This window comes from Dryobates pubescens, chromosome Z, assembly GCF_014839835.1.
Source record: "Dryobates pubescens isolate bDryPub1 chromosome Z, bDryPub1.pri, whole genome shotgun sequence".
NCBI classification, from domain to species: Eukaryota; Metazoa; Chordata; class Aves; order Piciformes; family Picidae; genus Dryobates; species Dryobates pubescens.
Window position 1 is genome coordinate 59,861,741 of NC_071657.1, and position 12,178 is coordinate 59,873,918.

At 39.1% G+C, this 12,178-nt stretch overlaps 1 protein-coding gene across 2 annotated transcripts in view; it reads right to left on the reverse strand.

Annotated features, from left to right (window-relative positions):
- AP3B1 (adaptor related protein complex 3 subunit beta 1) overlaps window positions 1–12,178 on the reverse strand; it is a 163,113-nt gene that overhangs the window by 79,518 nt on the left and 71,417 nt on the right. For both annotated transcript variants that reach the window (XM_054178198.1, XM_054178197.1), the window contains exons 12-14: window positions 11,401–11,463; window positions 10,429–10,561; window positions 4,174–4,283 (exon numbers count right to left, since the gene is read on the reverse strand). In XM_054178198.1, coding sequence (XP_054034173.1) covers window positions 4,174–4,283; window positions 10,429–10,561; window positions 11,401–11,463 — 306 coding nt within the window. The remainder of the gene's footprint in view (window positions 1–4,173; window positions 4,284–10,428; window positions 10,562–11,400; window positions 11,464–12,178) is intronic.

A 12,178-nucleotide genomic window follows, 5' to 3' on the forward strand; every position in this document is an offset into this window, starting at 1 on the left:
GAAGTGCATGATCCTGCAGCCCTTGTTTCCAGGGCATTCAAAACAGCAAACAAAAAACGAAGCCACTTGTAGACCTTCATTGTCTTTTCCAGTAGAGCTTAAGTAGGGACCTTGAACTGACAAAAAGTGCAGGAAATAATATTTTCACTATTCAGCCCTACTCTGCATTATCCTCAATGGCAAACAGGACTGTAAATTACTTTGCCTGATGTTTTATTCCATATGCCCTGAGCAAGTGTTTAAGTGCACTGTTTCACCCTTAGTACCAGAAGGCTGTTTCCACCACCATTTTTATCCACTTCATAACAGGAGGAGACTCAATAAATGGTTAAAACGTGAAACAAAACAAACAAACCATCCAGACCCTCTCCTCTTAAAGCAAGACTTTGATTACTTTGAACAGTTAAAGAAAGACATTTTAAAGGTTTTACAGTTCATTCTAAGCACCAGAATTAAAAAAAAAAAAAAAGAACTATTACAATTCATCTCTAACTTTATTACACAACATACTAGGCTAAAGCAGAATTTTAAATTGCCAATTCCGATTAGCCACATTTGTCACAAAACAAAGAGACATTAAAATAGCAAATGAGTTCCAATTCTCTGCATCCAGAAGAATATTAAGCTCTTTAAAGTTACGAATATCTATCTTTTTTCCTTTAGATTTACAATACTTATCCTGTCTTTATCCCATCAAGAAGTGGTCCTCCTCACCTCTAGATTAGAAAAGACTTCAGACTTCTCATATTTTCACTCTTGTTTTAGAAGGAACTAGAAATAAGACTAATGAAAACCCAGGATGTCAGAATTTACCAGCCACAAAAAAAGCAGAAACCCTGCCTTAGTAGTATTATGAAGGAAAGCCTGGAGAGAAATCACAGCAGAACTGCAAGATTCCCACCGCCAAAAGCAATCACCACAGGCTACAATGTACCATCATAAATTATTTTTCTAGTAAGAAGGAGGAAGAAACTAACTTCAGGACTACTGCATCTTGGTTATACAAGTAAATATACAAATGCAGGACACCACTGAGCCATTCTCACTCAGAGCTAATTCCTGCTAGACTGATTACATTCAAGAAAAATCAAAGGAGGTATACATCAGATCTAAGGAATAATGTCCTGTGTTATTCTAGTTTAATTAATGTAACATAACCAATCCACTTTAAAAGTTAATTTGGATTAAATCTGCAAGTTATTTGCAGTTGGATTCTGGACCATGGCTGTTCTAAAGGAAAGGCCTTCCAAAAGAATACATCGGTTAACTCTTATGACACATATTTGACAAGAAAATATTCTAAAAGCTTTTGAAAAAGCCCCTCAAAAACATCTTCAAAAATGCCAGCCTTTGCAGGGTGGAAAGGCACTATGGTGAATAAAAAGGAATCAGATAATAGAAAGACAAAAACTCTGTTACAATGGAAGGCAATCATCAGATGTCCCACAGGGACTAACAGGGGGAAACGTGCTGTTCAACAGATTTGCAAGTAACCTAGAAAAGGCTGTCTAGTGAGGAGACAGTATGCTTGCTACTTAGCATTTTCTGATGTTCTATAAAAGCTCATTATTAAAGAATGAGTATACCAGATAGGTTCAAGTACTGCACATGGGTTTGTTTTTGCCCCTCATTCAACTCAAAAAAGCATTTTCTTTTCCAAAATATTTTCTTGTATTTAAAACTTTAAATATTTGCTCAGAAGTAGTAATTGTATAAAACAGCTTACGAAACTCCTTTAAGTGTTAAACAGAGTATTTAGAAAATAACTATTTTGTTCAATAAACTCACTTGGCAAAGAGCCAAAAGAGGTGTCTAATAAGTGTAATCTCAAATTGTGTATAATCTTACCAAAATATTAGACAAGTTTTCTGAAAACACAGGTGATTAATATAAAATAGTTAATACTTATTTGATAATGTAATAAGCTTCAGTATCTTATAGCCTCCTTTGATTCTATTGGAACTATAATTTCTTTAAATAGAATAGAACAGACCAGACCAGACCAGGTTGGAAGAGACCTTCAAGATCATCACGTCCAGCCCATCAACCAGTCCAACACCACCTAAACAACTAACCCATGGCACCAAGCACCCCATCAAGTCTCCTCCTGAACACCTCCAATGATGGCAACTCCACCACCTCCCTGGGCAGCCCATTCCAATGGGCAATCACTCTCTGTATAGAACTTCTTCCTCACATCCAACCTAAACCTCCCCTGGCACAGCCTGAGACTGTGTCCTCCTCTTGTTCTGGTACTGGCTACCTGGGAGAAGAGACCAACATCCGTCTGTCTACAACCTCCCTCCAGGTAGTTGTAGAGAGTAATAAGGTCACCCCGAGTCTCCTCTCCAGGCTAAGCAACCCCAGCTCCCTCGGCCTCTCCTCGTAGGGCTTGTGTTCCAAACCCCTCACCAACTTTGTTGCCCTTCTCGGGACACGTTCCAGCAAGTCAACATCTTTCCTAAACTGAGGGGCCCAGAACTGGACACAGTACTCAAGGTGTGGCCTAACCAGTGCTGAGTACAGGGGCACAATGACCTCCCTGCTCTTGATGGCCACACTGTTCCTGATGCAGGCCAGGGTGCCATTGGCCCTCCTGGCTGCCTGGGCACACTGCAGGCTCATGTTCAGCCTACCATCGACCAGTACCCCCAGGTCCCTCTCTGCCTGGCTGCTCTCCAGCCACTCTGACCCCAGCCTGTAGCACTGCATGGGGTTGTTGTGGCCAATGTGCAGAACCCGGCACTTGGATGTGTTCAATCTCATGCCGTTGGACTCTGCCCATCTGTCCAGCCTGTCGAGGTCCCTCTGCAGAGCCTCTCTACCCTCCAGCAGATCAACTCCTGCCCCCAGCTTGGTGTCATCTGCAAATTTACTGATGCTGGACTCAATGCCCTCATCCAGATCATCAATAAAGATGTTAAAGAGCATGGGGCCCAGCACTAATCCCTGGGGGACGCCACTAGTGACTGGCTGCCAGCTGGATGTGGCACCATTCACCACCACTCTCTGGGCTCAGCCCTCCAGCCAGTTCCTAACCCATCACAGTGTGCTCCCATCCAAGCCACAGGCTGACAGCTTGGCCCAGGAGTTTGCTGTGGGGGACAGTGTCAAAGGCCTTGCTGAGGTCCAGGTAGACTACATCCACAGCCTGCCCCACATCCACCCGTCGGGTCACCTGATCATAGAAGGACATCAGGTTGGTCAGGCAGGACCTGCTTGGGCCTGATCCATGGGCTGACAGCTTGGCCAGGAGTTTCCTATGGGGGATGGTGTTTGTTCATCACCTCTTAATGGCTAAAGATTTCTCTCTTCAGTAAGCAAAACCTAAGACTGTATTTCCTTTTTCTTTTAATAGTCCTAACTTTGTGAAATTCAAACAGGAGATTCACTGTTTCAGAAATTGTTTACTGCTCCATCATCAATACATGTGCAATTTCATGAAACAGAACAGTTCTATTCATAGCTTCCAGAGAAAAATACTTCTTGACACATCACCTTTGGTGTACAGTGCAACAGGTAGCTAATGGTCTTCAGCCCTATAATTTAGGATATCCTACTAAATGCTTTATCAGTAACTGGGAATGTGAGGAAAATTTGGGAAGTAAATACTGACATACCTAAATATCAATTGAATCTAAGGATCAATGATAGGCAATAATGCAAATTTTAATGTTAAATGCCACAGAATCTTAAGTACCTGAAAGACAAAAATGTGACTTCAACAAACACTGCACCACACTCACAGCATCATGTCTGGAACCATGGAAAGGTCAGGCAATTTGGGGATAGAGAAAAAGATTTGGAATAGAACGTTTTAAACTTTACCCCAGATCAGTAAGACAACAGGCTCAAGTTAAGCAGTGCTTTGCCTTTTTATTTTTTTCATTTCACGTTACCTACTCCTCATTCTAAACTTGCTATTCATCGTGGCCCAACAGTACTAGTAATAATCAATGCTTTCACAGATCTCTTCCAAAATAGTCTCAGATCTCAGGCACAAATCAAATCCATCCAATAGCTTCTACTTCCTTTTCCTTATGAACATACAAAATTTATGCCAAAAATTAAAAGTTATTTTGTATTTCTCTAATATGTGTATTTCTGCCAAAGGAGATAATTGTTGTCTGGTAAGAATCGCACTAAGATAAGACACTGTGCACAAATACTCACAGTAATGTTATCCAGGAGTTTGGCCATATGCTTAATAATTTCACCATGGTGTGCTGGCTGGGTTTGCAGCAGTTTCTTAATGACCACAACACTTTCAGCAACTACAATTTCTGTTTAAAACAAAACAAATTATTAATTTCAAAAGCACTTTGTGGTCACACACTTATACAAAAGACATAAATAATTGATGGTAAAAGAGGTTATGAGCTTTCAACATATGCTTTGCAGAACTGAATTCTATTTGCTTGGTAACAAAGATGCAAACTGCTAATACAAGTCCATCTTCAAGCTATAAGCAGCAAAAAAAACCAGAAGCGTTCACAATGTTATCCTATCACATAATATTTTGAAATTGCTTTTTAGGAAAGCTGCACTTTGTATTTTTTCTTTTAAAATTGAGGAACAGCATGAAAGAAACATCTGTTTTTCAGTGAAATTATGCATATTCATAAGTAATTTGCTGTGTGCATTAAAATACAAGCGCTTGCTTAATTTTCAATGAAATATAAAAAATAACAGCTTGTTCATACACAAGATAAATATATAAACATTTCCTCTGCACTTTGTGCATTGAAATGAAGCTTCTGAACAGCAAACCATTGAAAGATTTATGCCAAAAGTCATGCAGTGGAATGCTTAACTACTGTAACAAGTAACACTCACAGCCAGATCAACTTGTATGAAATGTATGATTTTTGAAGTTGAAGAAACCTCACTGATGCAAAGGTGAGTTTCTACACAAGAAAAAACTAATTCCATAAAAAAAGATGAAGTAAAGTCAAACATAGCCAAAGCTGAAACCAAAATAAAGACTCCTGTAAGAGTTCAACATAACTCTGATTTACATTTATACTAGAAAAAGCAAGTAACTATTTCTTCTATTCAACTTTAAACCACAGAATAAGCCCAACTAGAATTGCTGAGCATCAAGCAGATATTCCTACATTTCAAGAGTTAATCAGTCAGACACACAGACCATTTGTTTTGCACTCAGGCAAGTCAAAGTTTCAAAATAATAGTATGCTGAAGAGATTTAATTTTTCTACACTAATTTCTTGAAGCAATGTTAACATGTTGTCCTCACATATCTCAAGGTATTGTCCAGTCCTCAGATAAATTTAATTTAGATTACAGCCAGACAGTAAAATAAAGCAACCATTCTCCAAATTTTAAATTATAATATGGTGTATTTAGAGTGCAGGACACTGTAATGACAACCTTTGTCATTGATTGTTTTGTGACACTACCTATCAAGGAGAATTGTTAAGCAAGATAAAACTGAATCAAAAAATCCTGAGTGGACATGAAGTCATCATTAAAACCACTTGTGGGCAATGTAGAACTGATCATGATAAAACGAAGCACAGTTGATTAAGTGTCCCTATAGGAATTGCTTTAATGCAATCTGTGAGAGCATATTTAAAGAACTGAACCAGAGCTATAAGCAAGTAAACTAAAATAGTTCCTATTACATGTGTAGATACCAAAATGGAAATTACAAACAAAAGCAAAATTAATCTGTACTAGAATACTGACTAACACAGTCCAGAAAATAAGAGGTTATTTTGAGTCTTGTGAAGAATCCAAAGAATAAACACAAAATCAAAGACATGCATTCAGGATCAAAGACAAAAAAAAAGTAAAGGGTGATAAAAAGTAAATTCACAGAAAGTCTCATCAGGAATGCCTTTGCCTCTCATAGAGTCCTTTATTGGTATCAGCAATTTTAACAGTGACCTTTATTAGTAAGATTTTTACTGTGACTTGTGAAAGTTATTTTTCTTCAAGCAATATGGAAATGATTACTCTGAGTAGGATCATTTCTGAAGACCCTGGAGCATGACAACTTTAAACCATAAAATATATAAATACAGAGTGTTCTGCTTTCCACATATCAATGTATCTAAAATATTAACAATGCAGTGGACAGTAACTTGTGAGGAGTGAGTAACAGACTTTTTCAAAATTAAGAATTTGGTCACATTATAACCAACTCAGAAAAAGACCCAGCAAGGAGTGTTTAACCAAAGAACATTCAAATGCTGCATTCTGAAATAGTACATTTGATACAACTGATGCTGAGTCAAATTTTCTTCTATTTGCATTACCCAATAATTTCAGAAACTAACACACACAGCTGAAGAGTAGTTTATCCACAGTCTCTACTTCATGTTATCACTATTTCTGAAAGCAAAACTGCATCAACTGTTTTTAGAAGGAATACACCACTTGCAAGGCTGTGCAAATGATTTAAGTGCTCCCTCAGCACATTTGCAGGTCACACTAAACTGAGTGGTGCAGTTGACTAAAGTTAAAAGTGGCCTGTGATCAGTTGTAACTATCAGGGCAATTCCTTTAAAAAAAATGCATTAGCCAAATGTGAAGAGACTAAATAGCTTTTCTTTTTGTACTTCTTTCTATAGATGAAGGAGGAAAAATAATTCTCAGCCCTCAACTTGGCTTCCAGAAACAAGGCTCTGCTCTTGAAATTTTCTCTGCCTATTTCATAGAATCTTAAAATTATTTTGGTAGGGAAAGACCTTTAAGATCATCAACACCAATCATCAACCTAACACAACCAAGCTCAGGTTTGACAGGGCTCTGGGCAACCTGATGTAATGGAGAACGCTCCTGCCCACTGTAGAGGGAGGGTGCTGAACTTGATGACCTTTGCAGGTTGCTTCCAAGCTGTTCTATGATTAAACCACATTCCAAAGTGCCATGTCCTAACATTTCTTGAAGATCTCCATGGATGGTGACTCCACCACTTCCCTGGGCAGACTGTTCCAATGCCTGACCGCTCTTTTCATAAAGAAAATGTTCCTAATATCCAATGTAACCCTCCCTGGCACAATTTTGGGCCTATCATATGATATTAGGGATTAGAGAAAAGCACTCACCTCACTACAACCTCCTTCCAGGCAGTTTTAGAGTGTCCCATCAGACTCCTTTTCTCCAGGCTGAACAACCCCAGTTCCCTCAGCTGCTCCTCAAAAGACTTATTCTCTAGACACTTCACTAGTTTCACAGCCCTTCTCCTGACATGCTTCAGCAACTCGGTGTCCTTCCTGTAGTGAGGAGCCCCAAACTGAACACAGTATTCAAGGTACAGCCTGATCAGTGCTGAGTGCAGAGGCATAATCACTTTCCTACTCCTGGCCACACTATTCCTGATCCAGAATGCTGTTGGCCATCTTGCACACCTGAGCACTCTGCTGGCTCATGTTCATCTGGCTGTCAACCAGCACCCCCAAGACCTTTTTTGATGGGCAGCTTTCCAGTCACTCTCCCCAAAGCCTGTAGCCTTCCATGGGGTTGGAGTGCCCAAGTGCAGGACCTAGCACTTGGCCTTGTTAAACCTCATACAACTGGCCTTGAACCATTGATTCAGCCTGTCCAGATCCCTTTGCAGAACATTCCTACCCTCAAGCAGATCAACAGTCCCACCCAGTTTAATGTCATCTGCAAACATACTGAGGGTGCACTCAATTCCCTCACCCAGATCATTGATAAGGATGTAAAAGAGAACTGACCCAAATACTGAGCCCTGGGAACACCACTAGTGTCCAACTGGCTGACTCCATTCACCACCATTCTTTGAACCCAGCCATCCCAACAGTTTCTGACACAGTGTACATCCATCTAAGCCATAAGTTTCTCCAGGAGGATGTTGTGGAAAATGGTGTCAAAGACTTCACTAAAGTCAAGATAAACACAACCTACTGAAGTCCAGATAAACACCACCCATAGCCTTTCCTTATCTACAAAGGATGCTGACTGGGCCTGATACCTGGTTGCCATGCACATGCTGTGTAATGGCATTCACGATGACCTGGTAAACAACCCTCCTGGCACTGAGGTCAGACTAACGGGGCTGGAGTTCCCCGAGTACTTCTTCTGGCCATTGCTGTAGATGGGCATCATGTTTGCCAATCTCCAGTCAGTTGGGACCTTCCTACTTGGCCAGGACTGCTGGTAAATAATGGAAAGTGGCTTGGAGAGTGCTTCTGCCAGCCCTCTCAGTACCCTTGGGTGTATGTCTGAGTGGTGCAGCAGCTCACTACCCATCTCCTCTTGGATTATGGGGGCTTCATTTTGCTTCCCATCCCTATGTCCCAGCTCATTTATCTATGAGTGCTTTGTCTAATGGAAAATTTCCCCTACTCAGAAAGCTAGGGGTTATGGTAAAAAAAACCCTATTTGAATCCTAGAAGCATATATAGAACCCAAAAAGTTGAATAATGAGACACTTACAGACTTCTGTGAAGAATTATTCCAGATGGAACTGACTGATCCCAAAGAGATTCTTTTGTGTAGTGACACTCTTGACTCTCAACACCCAAGTTCCAGAATGAGTAAAGACACAGCTCCTGTGCCAGACAGAGCCAAGATACCCTGTCTCCTGGCTTGTATCTACAGTAAAGGCCTTACCAGAAAAAGTGCAAAGAATTAGAAGGTGGGTTTGCCACAAGCTCATTCTTCAGGATTTTATTTTAATTTGGTAGAAGCAATTTGGTCTTTCTTTTGCAGTTTAGTGAATTCCTCGTAGTAAGAAAACAGTGCAGAGAAAGCAGAGCCAACTCTAGATTTGGCAGCTTGGGCTTCACACTGCTCAAAGGCTTTGAATACCCATGGAAACAGCAGCACGGGAAATAGATTGCTTGCACAATTTAAGGATGGAAGTTGGAGGAAAGCAAGGTTAACCAAGATTCTTAAATTTATTCTCCTGCATATGCTAAATATATTTTTCATTCTGCCACCATTCCCAAAACTCTTGTGTTTACTAAGCTGTAACTACCAGCAATTTCCTGCCACCTGAGGAAAGATACCATGTAAAATACACCATTCTATTAATCCCTTAAAAGAAGGAATAAAGATATTGAAGCTACAGTAAAGCAATTTGCCAGCTGCCAGGTTTAGAAGATGCTCAATATATCCTTTGCAGTCTTTCAGAACAGTAAGCTTAAGAAGGTAATTTCATCTGCTAGACAACTACTCAGAAACAGTCAAGAAAACTAATCTTGTTGAGAAAGACCTTTGCATACTTCTACACGTGTGTGTATATATTTAACTACTTTCTTAAAAGTATTTAATTGAGAAGGTACAATAAAAGAAAAAAAAGGTCTATTCCTTTTATCACAGTTCCTTCTTAGCAAGTAGAAAAAGCAAGAAAACAGAAAGAAGGATTAGTAAGTAACAAACTCAGCAGTCTGAAGTTATGGTCCTGTTACTTCATTTCTGACAGAAATAGGGATGGTTTTAAATTTGGTTTGGTTTTTTTTAGACACTCAAAGTAGCCTACTGATCAAGAGGAAGATTCCCATGAGAACAACCTTTGAAGCTTATTTTTTGACATGGTGATTGCTGAATATAATATAAAATAGTGTATTGTGCAGATAAAGTCTTGTACCACAATATGGGAAGATATTTTAAACACAGCTAGTAACCAGAAAAGCATAATGGTACATAAGATACAAAACACTATGAAACCAGGAGGACTCATAATTCATAAACCAAACAAGAGAAATCTGAGTGCATCAGGATGAGTGCAGGATGACTATGTGCTACCAAAGTGATATCCCTAATAAAGGTCTTCTTAGGATTATCATGAAAAACACAGTCAGAAGATACAGAGAGGAATTAATGCTGCTTTTTCAAAGGTTAGAGTAGACCTCACCTGTGTTCTTTGAACAATGCTAATTACTCCAGACCACCCCAAAATTAAGCATTTCCTCCTTCCTGACAATATTAGTTTTAATGACATCTTTCTTAACCCTAATAGGCTTGAATACTGGCAATAATGTACATCTTATATTATCTAATAATATTTCAACTCTCTTACTGACTTCTGTGCAATATTTATTGGTAACTCATAAGAACAAACAATATTCTCAGTATTGATTTACAGGGCTGCTATATCCCATTTGATTTTATCTGCTCCTTGTTGTGTTCCTTAGTGACTTGCAACTCCATTTCACTGTATTAAAATAACAGAAGGCTAAATTACAAAATCAAGCCAAATTTGGGGCTGTTTATCCTATAACTATGTAATACGCTTTTTTTTTCAGTCAGGCATTTATGCACTATAAAAAAGATTCCAAGCTTTCAGCACCCTCTACAGGCTAACCGTTTTGATGCAGCTAAACATAAAACTTATCTACGGTAATCACAACGGCACACTTTAATAATAGTGCTCATTAAGAAAATGTTTCATGCCATTGGCTACTCAGAAAACAAACAGAACACATAGCTTACCATCCCTGTTGGACAGCAAACATACAAGGCCATTAAGGCATGTGTCCGTCACTTCAGTGATGTTAGTTGCACATCTGCCGATAGCCTGAATTGTAGCTGCAGCAAACTGCTTATCTTGGCTTTTCACGTATGTCTAGGGAAACACAATTTTCATTAGTCAATATGTAAGTTTTGCCTACCAAAGACTCACCACATTACCCCCACCAGATACATACACGGTGTAACAAATTCAATCTAGAAAGTTACATTGCACATTAAAAGTTAGACTTTTGCACCTTACTGTCAGTTTCACAAGACATTTTCTTGACAGCTTTAGTCACTCATGGCCATGCAAACCTCTTATTTCAAGAAGCCTGGGGCAGGGGGCAATTACCCAAAACCTGCAATTAGTTTGCGTGTAAGGCTGGAGGAGTTGAAGAGCTCTCTGTTCAGAGAGGTTTCAGTTCATTTAACCAGGAGCATCTGTGAAACTGTGAATAACCTACCTGCCTGAGAACCAGCACCTTTCAGAGAAAGCCAGTCAGAGAACTGAAGCAATGAAAATGGATGTCATAAGCAAAGAAGAAAGAATGATAGGCACTGTTTCACAATATAGGCAGAACATCTTGCTGATACATACAGATACTGGAGATATTTCACCAAATGACTTACAAAAATGAAGTCTGGCAATAAATGCTGAAAGCCAAATAATGCTAAAATTAAGAGCCTATCATTTAGAGACTTAATTTCTACCAACTTGACTGACAGTTTCAAAGAATTTGGAATGACTGGGTTTTCCTCATTAGGTTTGGGTGTTTTGCTAGCTAGAAGGAGAGTGAGAAACAAAACACTGAAAATCCTTTCCACATACATGAGACAGTTTCATTACCATTCTAAGGACATTTGATTCTGGGAAAATTGAACACTAATCCAATAATGCCAACTGGTGAACTGAGAGCATTTCATATTAAAAGAACAGAATTTTGCACAAACCTGAAATTCTCGAAGCAGAGTTGAAATGTTGGCTTCATTTGCTAAATTTGTCAAGATTTCAAGCTACAAGAGAAAAAACACACAGATATTTTCTAAAAGCTAAAAAGAAACCATTATAAACAGTACCACATATACACTATGCTTTATTTGCATCTTTTAAAAAAAATCATAATACTGAAAATGCCACTTATAATTCCATAGCTTACAAGATTTCTGTATAAACTGGTAGCAGGTTTGCACTCAGAAGGAATATTCCTTCAAGTACACACAAGTTTTTCAGAGTAGGCCTCTGAGGTTCAGTGACACATTTTCTGTGAGCTCTAGCTTTGCCATTGCACTGCATATCAAATGGGCCCAAAATACTTCTAGTAGTATTCTTTTCGCAATGTTACACAACAGGCCTTTGCATATAAGAACTATGTGACATAGTGAGAAGAAATAACAGAAATCACAACTGGAAGTGGGGAAAAATAAACTGCCCATTATGTTCAGATGAACTGCCCTTTGGCAGACCTGTAAACTCAGGAAAGAAACACTTGCATCTATGAGACTCCTCAGACCTTTATTATTATCAAGAGCATCAGACCCTGAAAGGCCACTTCTTTTCTCCTGATGAGTAAGAGGCTAGCATACAACACTTGGCACATATTGTGAAACTGCTACACTTCCAGGTTGTTAATTTTAACTTTAAAGAAGAACGAACTCCCAATACAATCTGAGTGAGATAAGCTGAAGAGAAAGACGGCTCTATCTCTGTAAAGAGAAATAATGCCTCAGA